The sequence below is a fragment of the Pezoporus flaviventris genome, unplaced genomic scaffold (genome assembly GCF_033815535.1).
Source record: "Pezoporus flaviventris isolate CSIRO_AGI_PZ_B2104156 unplaced genomic scaffold, CSIRO_AGI_Pfla_v1 ptg000070l, whole genome shotgun sequence".
NCBI lineage: Eukaryota > Metazoa > Chordata > Aves > Psittaciformes > Psittacidae > Pezoporus > Pezoporus flaviventris.
In genome coordinates, this window is record NW_026892618.1 from 7,366,062 (window position 1) to 7,382,151 (window position 16,090).

Consider the following 16,090-nt stretch of genomic DNA (forward strand, 5'->3'; position numbering starts at 1 on the left):
CTTTGGAGGCAAAAATATTCACGCCTAGGAGGACCAGTGTTTCCTCATTGGTCAGAGCTGGCTTTACAATTACTTTCCACATAGGATATCTATTCCATATTTTAATTTCAAGATGTAGGATCCACACCTATGAAAATATAAGTTCCCTCACTATTTTGTTGCATGCCTTATAAATATATTCTTAAAACCAGCTTTCCCAGGCTATAGGGATAAACAGGAATCTTGTGCTTCAATTTCTTGTTAGCAGTCTTGAAAATAAGCATATGAACATCTCTAACACATGTTCTGTTCTCTTTTTTTTCTGTAATGTCAGTCTAAGCTCTGTCCCCGATGTTCTGTACAATCCATCAGAACAGGAGGGTCTGTTCCACTGATTTCTTCTAGCTCTTCAAGGCTGCTCTCATCTCTTCTGCTAGAGTCATTAAAGGGGATAACCAGAAAAACAAACTTAGGAGGAAAAGAAATTCTATTTGAATATTCACCTGGTTCTTCCTGTTCTCCCAAGTGAACTGACAGATCATTGGTCACAGATGAATTAATGTCTCTTTTCTGCCCCTCAAAATGAGCCAATTCACAGTTCTCAGTGACAGCACATTATAGCCTGTTCCAATTACCGTGGTATTCCAAACTTTCCATCATTGTCTGACATACAACCTACGCTCTAAGCTCATTGGGCTTTTCTGTTACGGTAGTTAGAGCTGTTGCTTTAGTTTCAGTAGTCAGATGTCTACCAAGGGACAAAACTGGGTATGAGACAGTCGACCTCCTCCTCATCTTTTACTTTGTTGTAGGCTGCTGGTTTCTGGGCTGTGACCATATATGGACCAGAATTTGGAGTTGGGAAAAATGGGAATGAAGTATTATGAAATAAACCTTGGATGGCTGTGCCCAAGACTGTGCTCTCTCCACCAACATTATGTCTCTCTTATGTTCTTAATAAAACATGTACACCCTAACCATGTCTGTACATTGAAGACAACACGAGAAACATTACGGAAAAGTGCTTAAACCCCCCTGCCACAGGTCACACTTTCTATCATCAGTGGCTAAGGACCGACGACCATATAGCAGTGCTGATAGCTGTATCTGTCGTTATGCTCTCTGTAGCCATAGGTCAAAGTAAGAACAAATAATTCTTACCAAATAGTAAATGGTAATTTTCTTCTGCTCTCCTATGGCCTCTGGTGTGAAGATGTAATGCACTTGGATCTCCGTGGGGGAGCCACAACCTAATGTCTCAGGCTTTGGCTCAATTTTGAGGAAACTCTTGCTGGGGGAGTAAAACCGACTTATTCTACGCATGGCATGCTCATATAAAGGTGTGATCCAGTCGCTGTCATAGCAGTTCAGCTCAGGTTTATGATCAGCCTGATAAAGAAGAATAAACGTTTATATCTGACAAAAACCATGTAACAAGTCACATGAAAATCCACAGGAAAACTATGGGTATGTTTTATATTTCCCATTCTAAGACAAAGGTAGAGAACATGCACAGGAGACAGAGAGAAGAGAGGTGACATGCAAAGAAACTTGCTATATTTTCCGATTAGCAGAAAGAGAGAAAACCCATGGGTAGGTATTTCCCCAGCTGATCAGAAAGGCATAGTCTTACCCCAGTCCCCCTGCCCCGTCTCTGCCACTCACTCGGATTTCCAGGGAGGCTTGCGTGAAGGTGGTAGTGTCTATGGAAAACCAGGATTGTCCCTGCTCATCTGTAGTGTAATTCCCTTTGTACCTGTCTCCATCCACAGAAATCATGATGGTTTCATTGGCAATTGGAGCATCGGTGCCATCTACCAGCTTCACCTAACAGCAAAAACAGACTTCAGGTTTTAGACTAAAAACACCAAACAATTCCCAAGTCCTAAAGCCTCTGCCTCTTCCTTCTTTTCTTGCTTGCCAGGCAGGATATTTCTTTGCAGAGAAGAACAGAAGACATGAATGTGGAAATGTCTGAGGTGAGCGCTGCGTTGCCAGAGGCAGCAACTGAGAAAATTCTCAGTAAAACAATCTTATTGGTCCAAGGAATTTATGTGTCTGGGCTCTAAGTTCCTCAGTAGTTTTTAATTCCCCTGGCCAAGCTCATTTGGGACCTCCACCACATATCATCTTCCTCTTGGTTCAGGAACTTTGAATTCAGGCTTGTGCCTTGCCCCCGTCCTTCACTAAAGCTACATTGGAGGTAGACCGATACCCTACACTCTTTCTCCTGTTGTTCCCATCTGGTTACTTGGACTTCCTTGGTTGAGCTCAGCCCTGACTCATCACCTCACACTGTCTGGTGGTCACTGGACTGTTGGTGGAACTTGTTACTCACACCTCTTCAACTCTGTTTAGCCTGCTTGGGAGCTGTGGGACTGTGCCATTGTGGATGAGGTCACTGCGTCTACCTGTGTTGCGGTCACCCTTTGCACCTGGATTACGTTCCCTTGTGGAATAGCCCATGTTTGCCCCTCTCTGATGTTATTCTCATGTGTTAGAACAATGGCCCTTCTAGTCTTTACTAGGCTTACTGCCAGGAGGCTCAAGGCCATGTGTCTGTTAAGAGTGCCCAAATTCTCAGCAATTCCTCTGCAAAGTGGACCATGTCATCTGCACACACTGCTATTCCATCTGAGGTGATTGTGCATTTGTGAGTTTGCTTTGGCACGCATTGTCCAGGGTTGCGTAAGTTCCCTACCCTCCCAAAGATTGGGATCCCTGGTCTGTACTGAGAGTCCAGAAGGTCAAAGCTGATTTTGCTCATGATGGGTGTGATTCCACAGGAGCCTGTTCCAGTCATCTCTATTCCTGAGACAGAGCACAGTAAAGAGGGGTTATTATGAATAGCAGCATTTATAGGCAGGTCACTCCACCTTCCTTATCTTTGCGAGGCCCTCCCCTTTTATGGTCTGCCATCACTTTGCCATCCCTATGTGATACATACCTGTCCCATCTTCTGTGATCTTGCCTTGTACCTCAATGCTCATCTCATATCCCCGGCGTTGGAGTTGAAATATCTTGGTTCTTACTACACCAGAAATACACCCATGAGCATCTGCCTAAACAGGGGATTGGAGAGAAAATTGGAATTCTTTGGACAGATCTGGTGCCTTGTGGGACAGGAACAGATACTCCAAAGTTCACATGCTTAACTTTTGTTCAGGAAATCCCAGCCTTAGGTTCTAGGGTTGTCTCCAAGATCAGAAATTGTTTACAGCCTGTTTCGTAGTGTTTCATCCACACATTTTCTGTATTCTCTGAAGTACTTGACACTCAGTTCTACAAGGAATGCACTGGTTTCCTTGTTAACCCCCTCCTACTTTAGTTCTTTGTGTTTCTCCTTTCTCCTGTCTTTAACCCATCTACAATACCACCTTCTTGCTTTCTCCTCATCCTCTTTGCTCGTGCTCCCTGCCAGTCCCTCCCACAGTTGCAGTATTCTCTCACAGATTCTTTTTTCAGTTTGGGGATCCATATCAGGGACCTCACAGGTGCTAAGTGGAGATTTGTCTTTAGCTTCAATGGGGTTAGGGTTTCAGCTGTGGGGTTTTCTTCATCGTTTTTTTTTCCAGTTTAATGACTCAACTCTTAAGAACGCCCTCCTCTAAGAACATCTACTTTTCCCCAGACAGAATACTACCTCTGATGTCCTGCTCTTTCCCACCAGTTACAGATTTGGCCTCCTTTAGACAACAATGTCTGTTATCCATAAGAAAGACCCCTTCATTTTAATACTGGGACTCACCTGCCTAGTGAATTCTTCACACACAGCTTCTGCTTCTTTTCCATAACAATTTGAAGCAGAACGGGAGAATTTCCGGCACACTTGGACATTGACCAAGCCAGGAACAGGTTTTCCATAAGTGTAACTGTAATGACAAAGTGTTAATCAGTCAGATTCACACTCAGACACATCTCCCAAAAGACCTTTGTGGATGACTTCCTAGTATTTCCTTTTGAAGGCTGACTAATGTGATATTTGAATGATTCTAGTGACTACATTTCCATAATTTCCATGTTGAGATTCTTCCATTATCTATTAGAACCTGCTCCAGGTGGGAGCTCTCTGCAGCAATGCAGGAAAACATTGTAGAATATTACTTCAGCCAGGAGCATCCCTGTATCACAAACTGCTGAGGGCTCACTGAAGAAGTAGAAAACCAACCAGGGGCTCTGGAGGAACAATTTATGAGTTAAAAATGAGAACACTGGGTTTGTACCACCTGTTCAAATGATGTCTGATCTGACATCTCGGAGTATTTGAGGGTTCAGGGTTGGTAGACAATCTCTAACTGAAGAAATGCAAAGACAGAAAAAGACAGCAAACTGATATGAGAGAGCTGCAGATTTGTTTGGCATCATCTTTCCAGAAACCCAGAGAAGACCTTTCACTTTGATTGTTCAGGCCAAGTATCAGGCTCAGGATTAATACAGTGGAACAAAGCTGCATGGGATGTCTGGGAAAAGCATGAAAACCCTTCCCCAGCTGTCCTTCAGACCTCAGCATAAAGGAGGAGTGAAGGATAAGTGATGAAGACTGTGACTCTTGTGACTCACAGACCACAGACGGACACTGGAAGCTCCTTGTCCTTAAGAGTGATCATCTTGGGCAGCTTCACCAAGACCTCGTACTTAGGCAGCACTAGATGGGAGAAAGTCTGATATGAGAATAGTGAAGGAGAGCCACACAAGCAACCCAAACACAGAGCCAGGATCATCTTAACATGAACCATCACCTTCCTGGGGTCTTCAGCACAGCCCTGCTACCCCTTCACTAGGTTTTCTTAGCCTTCACCACTGTTTGCGTTTAAAGGGAATTAAAGAGTGTTGTAGTCCTTACCTTCTCTTATTTGCAGCACATGCTCATGTGATCTCAGACAGCTGTGTAGATCTCTTACATATGCCCATTCAGGACACAATGGTCCTGTGTATTGTGTCCATAATTTGCAGCACATTCACCGCCTTTGTAGTTTACCACATGGAAACAACTTGAACCATTTTTTCACTTGGTTGGTTGTTACTGTTCTGGAGATCCCAACAGTAACTGTTACTGTTAGGCTCAGTAATATGTAGCATGTGAAGCTGTCCTCCGCATCCACACCGTTCTTGTGAATCTAGACACAGACTCTCAGGTTTTTATTTTCAAAGGGTTAAGTCAGAAATAAAGCCTAATATAAAGGGTGGCAAGGAAAAGACATATTTTGCTCCTGAGTATTAAATTACATTCCTTCTCCTACACTGCATCCTGCAAACCTAATCCCCCAACTACTCAAGTCTAGGACCGGACTGAGGCATTCAATGGCCTGCTTCCAGATGGTGAATCTGATAGATTTTTTTTACAGTGCAAGGAAATAAGAGCAGAGGGGGTACACAACCAGGTCCAGGAACTGGAAAACAACCCTGGGTTATGCAGTTTAGCCATACATTTGCCTTTAGGATGGGAGGCAAGGCACCATGTTTCAACCCCAGGGCACATTTCCTTGAAAGGCTGTAAGGGAACTAGCAACAGGGGAGATTCATGGGAATAAGACTGAAGAACAAACTAAAGAACAATTAGGTTAGTTTAAAGCTAAGAAAGTGACATACATCTTTGATTCTGGGGGATGTTCAGAATGATCTTTGTGAGAGGAGGCACAGCCCATCTGTCAGCATGGCAGGCTGAAGCCTATAATAAGCAGGTTTGTGTTCAAGTTATTCACCATGTTCATATTAGCCACCAAGCCTGATGTAAAGCCAAATAAGACAGCCCCATGGATTTCAGTGACAATCTTCTTTGGTTTGAACCCTGTGTATTCCAGAAACAGCAGGTTCTGAGCAATGCACTGGGTCATTAGGGCTCCATGTACAGCTGAGGGGGAGACTGGGACAGCAGAGCACAGGCTAAGCAGTCTCCTCCAACACAGAGCCTAGCCTGAATACATTTCTACAAATACCTGAGAAGTTTTATTATAGAAATTGGGGTTAGAATGCTCCCTGGGGCAGCACATTTCTCCTTACTCAGCCTCTACTACCAGTCTGTTTGCATCCTCTTGTAACATCTGTGGAGTGCTCTTCTTCAAACTGAAGTTTTCTACCAAACATGTTTTCCAAGCTTTTGCAGAAACAAGGGAGAAGAGGAAAAAGAGGACTGCAAGTGGAGAAACAGAACTGATGTAGATGATGAGAGGGGCAAAACAGGGTCACCAAAATACTGTCATTTCTTACTCTGTATCTAGTGGTGCTTGCAACAAGCTGCTGGACTGAAAAATTACTAAAACAGAGTCAACTGAAATTGGTGGTATAAGCCCTGCACAGGAAGCCTATTGGACCCTGTACTCCCAAGAGCACTAGGAGCAAATACAACCTCAGGCAGGTTGCAGAGATGCCATAAAAAGAGCAACCACCTCTGATACTCAGAACCGCCAGGGCCAGCCCCTCTGAACACCATTGCCTGTGTATTCAGTCCTTCCCTTCTCCATGCCATTACCAGCAAATCCCAAATTGAGAGGTTACAGTATAAGGCATTGCTGTCAGTCCTGCTTGCAGCCCATATCTCATCTCCTTACCATATTCCTCTACCCTGAAGGAGTGCTCCACATGGGCCGAGAAGCTCTTCTGCACAACTATTTTGTAGGAGCCTTGGATGGGGTCCGAGGTAAGGGGGAAGGAGAGCTGTGTAAGGCCAGTCTCTAGCTCCACCTCTTGCCACTGGTAGACACGGTTCCTCTGGGGATCCTGCAGGTTAGGATAACTCAAGGTCACAAGACAGTACAGGAGGCTCCCAGGGACAGCAGTGGAATGCCCAGTGTACATATATATCCTGGTTGGGAAATGCCTAGCTGTAATTATTCCATAATCTGTGAGGATCTGTGAGTGCTTACCTGTCAGTTCTGCATAACTGGCATGGAAGAAAGCTTTTTAACCCTGGAGGTTCTGGGTTGTCTACCCTTCAGCTATACCTGCATGCTTATGAAGGATGAAGCCAGGAAGCTGGGAAAGGGCTGGCAAGGCAAGGTAAAAAGATGAGAGATGCACAGCATAGGGAATAAATGGAGCATAGGGAGAAAAGAGGGAAGTTTCAGTCTCCTTCACTTGCTATACAGCCTGCTCTTTTTTTTTTTTTTTCCATGCCTGGAACAGAGACTGGCTGAGAACCAGTGCATAATCTGCTGAATGAGACACCTGATCTATTCATGGGACTGAGAAATATGAAGGAGTCCAAAGCTTGGGATGGAGTGGGGACAGGAACAGAGGAAAGTATCCTACATATGGGCTCTACCTTCTTGTTTCTCCCTGCTCCTAATGCTGGAGCTGAAGTCTTATCACTACTACAGCTGAATACTGCTCACCACGAACCATGATGAGCTCTGCTAACTTGGCTATGCTCCAAATTCATCAGCTCAGCTCCAAATTTCTTGTAGAAGTTACTGGACCAGCACAGTGGTGCTGCAAAGTTTGATGCACCTTTTCCTGGCTCCTTAGCAGGAATTGTTAATGTTTACAGTCTTTCATTCTCTGCCTGCTCTTTGCATTGTATCTTGGCTGTCACCAAGATTCTATTTACTCTAGATAGATATGTGACTCAAGGTATGTGACTGTGTGCATTTACTGCACTGAGATTTTATTTTAGGGCTTAGAGGAAAAGGGTTGTGAATGACATCCCCTCATTGGAGGTCACTTGTCAGGGGGTAGAAGAGGCAGCCTTCTTCCTAAGAAGTAACCCAGGAGGTGCACAGTCAGTAAAATGCATCCCACTCTGCTGACCTGACAAAATTCTCTTTATCATCACATTTCAACCCTGCTGAAAAGTTCAATGCTTACTGTGAGGGACAGCACTGACTTCCTTGGAAGAGGAATTCAAGAAAATATTTACAGCTGGGCTTGTGAACTTGTTGCAATTTCTGTGATGTATTTGTAGGGAAGGCCTGAAAGTTTGTTTGGTTTTCCTCAGAAAGGTTTTTGTGATTTTCTTTTTTAATGACAGAAACAATGGGTCAAGGTAATAGCTCAGAAATAATAGACTCACACTGACTTCTACCTTTGTGGCTGACTACAATCAATTACTGACATTAAGGGTATGGACTGATGAACTTTCCTTTCCTTAGCACTGCTGACTTTAAGCTCTCACCTTTCTTCACTCCTGCCGCCCTTTCCTTTGGGCAGTCCAAATTTCTTGCAAGAATGTGGTAAACTGCACTGGCAGATCTGATCTGGCTGAAGGAAAAATACCCTAGAGAAATATGGTGCGTGTACTGCCAGATGAGTTTCCCACTCTACAAGACTGCCTTGCAGACATCTGTAAAAGCCAAAGGGCAGTGTTGGACTGAGAAGGAGCACTAAGGGAGAGATGATGGTGAGGATGGAGGAAAAGTCCTTCATGAACCAGCTTAAGCAGCATGGACAAACACCATGCATTACAGGCTGGAGCTGAAAACACAAGGTGGCCTTCCTAATGATTTAAAATTGTAGCCTTTTGCGGTACTGAGACAAAAAAAGGATTATGAAATTATTCAGCTTCTTAAGCAAAGGCATGTGGGATTTCTGGAGGAGTGCATATTTATTTCTTCTTGCTCCTTTCATAAAATCCCTCTACTCAGTCAAGTATCACCTCACTGAAAGGGAACGGACCTGTCTGGCAACCACATGAGAGAGCCTCAGCAGAAGGTAGTTCTGATGCTCTCCTCCGCCTTGTATCCCACACCACATTGCTCTCTTCTTTCTCAAAATAGTCACAGACCATTGGTGGCCCATCAGATCTGCAGCTCTGTTGTGGAAGTTTGCTAAGAGGAAGAGTGACAGCACTCTGATAGGAGGAGCATAGGATAGAAAGGAGGAGCATAGGATAGAAAAGAGGAGCATAGCCTGTGTGTGTCCCACAGAAACATCCTCCCTGTTAACTTTTATCTGTCACTGAAGTTCAACAGTTAAAAACTCCCAAACAAACCAGACAAAAACGTGATGCTTGGGAAGACAGGGAACCTCCACTTACAGAATTTTGTTCCCTTATTTTTGCTCATTTGTTTAACACAGTTCTGTGTTAAACAGCCACAGCTGGCAGACACAAAATCTTAGTTCTCTTTGGGAAGAGGAGTAAGCCATTCTGGTACAACCTGTATGCAAGTGTAATTCTGTCCACAGCATAGCTTGCACTGATTAACTGTTTTGTTCCTACAGCACATTCCCCAGTCAAAGAACCATTGGTGGAACTTACTTTGATACCCGACTACTCAGCCTGCTGTTGCACAACGAAAAAGGTCATGTGCCCATGTCTTTTCCTTTGCACCTCAGCCTGAAAATGCTACTGCTGGAGACTACTACCTCTGTGCCTGTGTATTCTGCTGGAATAATAGACATGTAGTTACTCACTCACCTGAACATAGACAAATGGAAACTGTGGGGAAAGAACAAAATAAAATCAGTGTTAGAAACATTAGTCATACATGGATGGAAGACATTTCCAGATTCAGACCTAGGGGCAGTAGAACAACCTTCCAAAATGTCCATTGTGTCCTTCCTTTTCCGTATTTGTTCTCTTTCATTAGTTCGTGATGGTTAAGGGAATCTCTTCTTTAATATTTTAGAGCCCCAACTTTTTGTCTCACCACAGTATGAACATGAGATGAAGTTAGAATTTTCAAAGAACTTGTCTGCATGAGGAACTGATTACCACATATGCTAAAAGGTGGATTTACACCCCTGACCACTTCTTTTGAACCAGTTTTTGTCATACTGCTTTCTTTGCCTCTAAGGATGTGGGTGCATCCACTGGCAGAAATTACTGCACATTTGTCACTTTCAATGGAAACTTGTCCCACCTATTTATTTTCATAAGGAGATCCCTGCCTACATGCTTAGCCATATACATTCCTTTGCAAATCTGGTTTTGAAAACCTATATTCCTTTGAAAAATGGCATATGTTTCTCAGTCAAGAGACAGGTGGAGTGCATCCAGGATATGATACGGAATGGGTCAAGGATGGTGTGATCAAGAAAGGATCATATGCTTTAGAGGCTGTCTTCATTGGTTCTGGATGATGATAGCGATAGTGTTAATTGGGAATTAAACATCCTGGCTAACAGTGAGGAATTATGGCTCTACCTTCTCATTCAGCGGGTGGAAATCTTTGTCCAGAGAGACGATCCGAAATAGAACTAAGGGTGCAACAGAAAAGAAGGAAATTCTACTGTTAGATTTGTAGTGATTACCAGGAAATCTCACTTTTTCAATGATTTATAGCTCAGATTCATTCCATAGATCAACAGGGGCTGAACCGAGATGTCCAAGTAATAGAAGCAATTACTTCAGGCTCCTTCTCTTACAGATGGTGAGAGGCAGATAAATTTAGAAGGATAATCCCATCTTGGCTGACCTGAATTGTCATTTGTGAGGGCCTGTCCTGATTTGCTGATTCAGGTGCAGCCAAGGGAGACTATGCTTTTAAGTCATCCCAGATTTGTGCCTCTAGTAGTGTAGAATAAATCAGAGACTGTTCCTAGATCTGGCTGAGATGCTGTGCCTGGAGGGTGGAGGATCATAGAATCATCGAATCATAGAATAGTTAGGGTTAGAAAGGACCTTAAGATCATCTAGCTCCAACCCCTCTGTCATAGGCAGGGACGCCTCACACCAAACCATGTCACCCAAGGCTCTGTCCAGCCTTGCCTAGAACACTGCCAGGGATGGAGCATTTACCACTTCTTTGGGCAGCTTGTGCCAGTGCCTCACTACCCTCACAGTAAAGAACTTCTTCCTTATATATAGAATAGGAATGGCAAAAGTCCCACATGCCCTAGATCTAAGCTGACAGAAATAAGATTTACTGAGTGCTTTAACTCCCCCCAGGAAGTCTGAAAACTATAATAAAAGTATGGGGCCTCTAGGAAATGAAGCCTGTAAGATTTTCTGCCATCAGAGTCAGCACCAACCCAATTCCCCATACCTGTCTGTCCAGGCTTGTAGATAGGTTTGTCTGTCTGGACGAAGACCAAGCTCTCAGAATTCTTGACCAGCACCGACTTGCGGCTCTTGAACTGCAGTGTTGTGCCCTTCACTGTTACGGTGACAAACGTGACTGATGGGCTATTGGATTTTGGAAGCTAAGGAAAATGAAGAGGATAACTGCTTTACCGATTCGCTCCATTTCACTGACCCTTTGAAAGACAGTGTATTAGCTAGGTATGGAAGTTGTCTAAACAGACACCAAAGGCTCAGTGCTAGAAGCAAGAGAAAAACATGATTTTCTGATATGAACTTGGAGAGCCTGTCTCCTCTGTCTCAAGAAAATAATTTTCCTTTCAGGATTTTTTGCAACGGTAGATCTCCATTTCCTTGAGTTTTCTCCATGCTGCTTCTTCCTCTGCTTCCAGTACTAGAAACCTTTTCCCTTCCTTCATTTATATACTTTCCTTAGAGAAATATTGAATCTGATCTTGTTGCATCTTACAATTTATCAAAACGGAAATCAACCCAGATTCATTATTTAGGCAATGGGCCAGTTGGTTGTATTACTCACCAACCAGCCGCCTGCAGGAAAAAATCATGAATAAGCTCCAGAAGAAGACAAATGACCTCATGGACCTCACTATCTTTAACCATTCCCCAGCTTCTATGGTTCTTATTACCCTTCACTATTTTTCCTCTGAGGTTTACACAGATCAAACAAATATGGGGTATGTTCTGTCTGTTGAGATTCTAGGATGAAGGATCCCCAAAAAATTCTCTAAGCCCTGAATGCGCAGAAATATCATGTGGGACACAGCATCTGATAATGGTGGATAAATATTCCTCATAAGACTACCATAGTTAATTTTCCAAGTCAAATTCATTTTTTTTGTTTGGCTTATATTAGAAGTTTCTGATTGCAGTATGTCTTGTTTCTCATTTCAGGACTGTTTAGATACACTATGCCACGAAAGGGATCATTCCACAAGGATGAGATACTCACAGAGAAAGGGATGCAGGTGAATACATCCTTCTCTGACACCACGTCATCAATCAAGCTCCTGTTTTCCCCTTGATACTCAAGTGTGGCACTCAGTGTCACAGACTCATTCAGGTGGGTCAGCTGAACACAGACTTTCTCAGGAGCATCCGTGTGTATCAGAAAGGGCAGTAGCACCATATACTGCCTAGGAAGAGAGGGAAACAAGAATCAAGAGGATCAGAAATGTGAAACAGTTTTAAGGAAACAGTATTAAGTGAAAAGAATTTAGCAAACCAGCATGCTTAATCTATTACCTATGAATTGCAGTGCATGTACACATAAGCATTCATTTTATTTTGGGTTTATACATATTAAACTGCCTAACTAATTAGCTTTAAAGCAGGAAAATGCTTGCAGTGGAAGGAATAATTTCTATGCTAATAGAGAGCCCTTTACAAAGCATGTTTTGTTCAGCTTCACAGCAGGGAGTAAGGATGGTGTGAAAGGTTCCAGGCTGTTCGTTATTTTTGTATATCCCACAATCTCCTATTGAGACTCAAAAGCATTAGCTAAAAGAGGCTGAAAATTCAGCAGGTTTAGGGTTGAGAAAAACCACCCACTTGTCTGGTTGCTCCTGTCTTTGCCTATCCAGGTTTCCAAATCCTTTTCACGCTGAGCAAAAATGTGTGTGCTTGCAGTCTGGGACCTTATTAAGATGAGCACACAAAGGATTTCAGAGAGCAGTGGCTTATTGTAACACAAGTGTACTTGCATCTTCAAAGAGCTTTCAACAAAGGCCCCTCACAAAAGCCCCTTAAACCAAGCTGGTATACAATAAACTGGATAATGTTACTAGTTTTTACTAATAAATCAAAGTATTAATTCTGTCTTCAATTAATTGGTTAAAAGATCAGAAACAAAGTGTTAAAAAGAGCAGAACAACATTTAACTTTTATCAAAGGTTAAAAGATCAGAAACAAAACCAGTGAAAATTTCTGGAGGCTGTGCTGGGACCCCTGTTTTTCAGTAGACTTCTAAATGATGTGGGAAATACAATTTTCTCATAATTGTCCAGGGGAACTGGACAACTTCTGAATTTGTGGAAACTGACCTACAGATTTGTGAAAAGTTTTGTCATATGGTGGGCCTGTGCAGCAAAAATGGCAAATAAACTTCACTGTGGGAATATAATCAATAGATAATATTCTATAGAGGAAGAAAAAGTGTGACCAGCAGGTCAAAGGAGGTGATCCTGTCCCTCTACTCTGCTCTCATGAGACCCCACTTGCAGCACTGTGTCCTCAACATAAAAAGGACATGGAACTGTTGGAACAATTCCAGAGGAGGCCACGAGGATGATCAGGGGACTGGAGCACCTCCTGTATGAAGACAGGCTGAGGAAGTTGGGGCTGTTCAGCCTGGAGAAGAGAAGGCTGCATGGAGACGTCATAGCAGCCTTCCAGTATCTGAAGGGGGCCTATAGGGATGCTGGGGAGGGACTCTTCATCAGGTACTGGAGCAATAGGACAAGCGGTAATGGGTTTAAACTGAAACAGGGGAGTTCAGGTTATATATAAGGAAGAAGTTCTTTACTGTTAGGGTGGTGAGGCACTGGCACAGGTTGCCCAAAGAAGTGGTAAATGCTCCATCCCTGGCAGTGTTCAAGGCCAAGTTGGACAGAGCCTTGGGCAACATGGTCTAGTGTGAGGCGTCCCCGCCCATGGCAGGGGGGTTGGGATTGAATGATCTTAAGGTCCTTTCCAACCCAAACCATTCTATGATTCTATGATTTTTTTTCTATGAAAAAATTTAGCCCAGCAGTGTATATAGTATCGTGTATACGCTGTATCAGTAAGTGGGCTATTACCACTTAGACATGAGTACTGCATATCACTCTTGCAAAATTCTCAGTTAGTAACAAATGGACTGTAGGGAAGCATTCAGAAAGGAAAAGAGGACAAACCAGAATGCACTGTTTTGCCATTGTATAATTGTAAGGTACTTCCACATCTCACATATGTCATGCGTTTAAAAAATGGATTTAGAAGAAAATATTCAGCAAAAGATGGCTGTGATAATATGAAATCTGGAATGTTTTTCATAAAAGAAGGCACTGCATAGATTAATACTTCAGCTTGGAAAAAGTCACATCAGAAAGACATAAAGTCATGATGTGCACAGAAGAAAATATGGTTTGTTAATCACCCATGACAACATGTGTAGTAAACACCACCACGTGAAAATACTAAACAGATGTCTTACAGAAGGGAGCAGAAACATTTTTGCTAATGTACAAATTTAAACTGAGAAACTTCAAGCTACCAGTTGCTGTAAAATCCAAATACACGATTCTGGTGTGGACAGTCCATGGCTCTTGAGCTCCTGAGTCCAAGAAGGGCAGTATGCCTAGGCTGTATCAGGTAATAGACAGCAGCAGACTGTTCTTCCCTTTGTGAGGATGAAAAGCATCCAGCAGTTGCCAACTGGATATAACCCAGTTGGATAATTAGAGCCTTACCTGCATGCCCAGCCAAGTTCAGGCCATCAAAAGAAGCTGTTAATTCCCACTTGCCAGTAAGGAAGGCATATGTTACCTGCCCTATAGAACCGGCTACATAAAATTTGGTATGAGGCTCTTAAGGGCAAGATCAGCTACTCCTGATATGAAGGTTATTAAGAATGTCCTGGGTAAATTAATTGCCCAGAATTGGCTAGAAAACATAGCAGCAGAGGTGTAATCTCTGCCACAGTAAAACCTGGAACTTTTGATAGGAGCTCCTTAAGTCTTCAGCAGATGGGAAACTTATTTCCACAGTACTTGCCTTGCTCCTCAGCAAAGTCCCTCAGTACCTACAACTGACCACCAATACAGACAGGATACAGAGCCAATGTAGTCCTCTGGTCTGATGGACCATTTTTATGGGCCTAGTATTCCTTTTTCCCTGTGAACACACAAGATATCCAGAGCAGAAGGTTCTCATGGAAGTTCACTCTGCAGTGTGTATTAATCACTGTATGCACAGGGCAAAACCTGTGATGTGGACTGCTCATACTTTTCCATGGAGAAAGCTAGTGCCAGATGGTGCCAGCCCTGGGGAAACATAGCTATGCCCATCCAGAGCTAAATTATTGCCTGAGATCTGGGCTTTTGGGAAGTCCTAAAGCTATTGTGGAGGCAATGGGACCCAGGCGGTACCTCTGTTTCCCTCACCACCAAGCAACAGGATAAAGTGTGGTGAGAAGCCAGATGGCAACTCTGGTCATGCTGTTGCAGAAGCAGTGAAAGGAGGGAGCTTCAGCCACCCCAGGAGTGACTTAGAGCTTGTGACTATCTGCTTTAGTGCTCCTCTTCCTCCACAGCCTTTTCACCACAGCTTCACCCCGTGCCTGCTTCCCCGAATCTGATTTCCCCTACCCTCTCTCAGTGGCACTGGCAACTTGACTGTAACGTCCCATCTGCTGAAGGGACAGTGTGACCTAGTTTGTGGGGAGTTTGGCCTCATTCCTCTTCCTGTTCACTGTTCTGCTGAAATTTTGGCCAATGCACAGACCTTCCCCCTACACCAGCTTTCCTGCCTTTGAAAACAAGGATATAAACCATGCTGTTTATAGACTTCCCTTTAGCTGTTTTGGGATGTGTTGGTGAAAAGAGATACATGAATTAAAGTTCTGTGAGAGCTTTAAATAACTTGGGTCACAAAGCCCATGTATAGACATTCCAGGACAAAAAAGCATCTGAGCTGCCAAAAGAGACTTCGGCAGCTCCCTACATACAGCCGACTGTTCTGACAACAGAGGCAGTGACTCTGTCAGAAGCAAGCATCAAGAAACAGTAGGTGACCCAGAGAAAGTGGCTGAGGCAAAAATGATGAGATTGTCTACATAGAGAAGGTAATACTCTAGTTGAAGATGGACTAATGTCTGCGTATTGACTCAGCAACCTCCTAAAACAAATGCCCAGCCAAAGAAGGCACTGAATTTCATCAGCTCCACCAATCCAAAACTATACGTGCCAATTCAAGTGCCATCACGACCCTGCCTTTCCGACCATATGCAGTGTATTCCCAGGAATGTCTACTGCATAGTAAAATGGCTTGCATGGACAACCACGTACCAGAACAGAGGAACAATACCTCCTGTTGAATCCTTCCAGCACAGACCAGGAGCAAGAAAAAAAAATCATCTTGCTGTAGTATCTTATAGAA

At 43.4% G+C, this 16,090-nt stretch overlaps 1 protein-coding gene across 1 annotated transcript in view; it reads right to left on the reverse strand.

Annotated features, from left to right (window-relative positions):
* Positions 1 to 16,090, reverse strand: part of LOC133278978 (alpha-2-macroglobulin-like) — a 41,410-nt gene that overhangs the window by 23,504 nt on the left and 1,816 nt on the right. The window contains exons 2-12 of the mRNA XM_061472306.1: positions 11,907 to 12,090; positions 10,902 to 11,058; positions 10,061 to 10,113; positions 9,332 to 9,352; positions 6,528 to 6,696; positions 4,540 to 4,624; positions 3,728 to 3,851; positions 2,927 to 3,041; positions 2,681 to 2,790; positions 1,645 to 1,806; positions 1,141 to 1,368 (exon numbers count right to left, since the gene is read on the reverse strand). Of these exons, the coding sequence (XP_061328290.1) occupies positions 1,141 to 1,368; positions 1,645 to 1,806; positions 2,681 to 2,790; positions 2,927 to 3,041; positions 3,728 to 3,851; positions 4,540 to 4,624; positions 6,528 to 6,696; positions 9,332 to 9,352; positions 10,061 to 10,113; positions 10,902 to 11,058; positions 11,907 to 12,090 (1,408 nt within the window). The remainder of the gene's footprint in view (positions 1 to 1,140; positions 1,369 to 1,644; positions 1,807 to 2,680; positions 2,791 to 2,926; positions 3,042 to 3,727; positions 3,852 to 4,539; positions 4,625 to 6,527; positions 6,697 to 9,331; positions 9,353 to 10,060; positions 10,114 to 10,901; positions 11,059 to 11,906; positions 12,091 to 16,090) is intronic.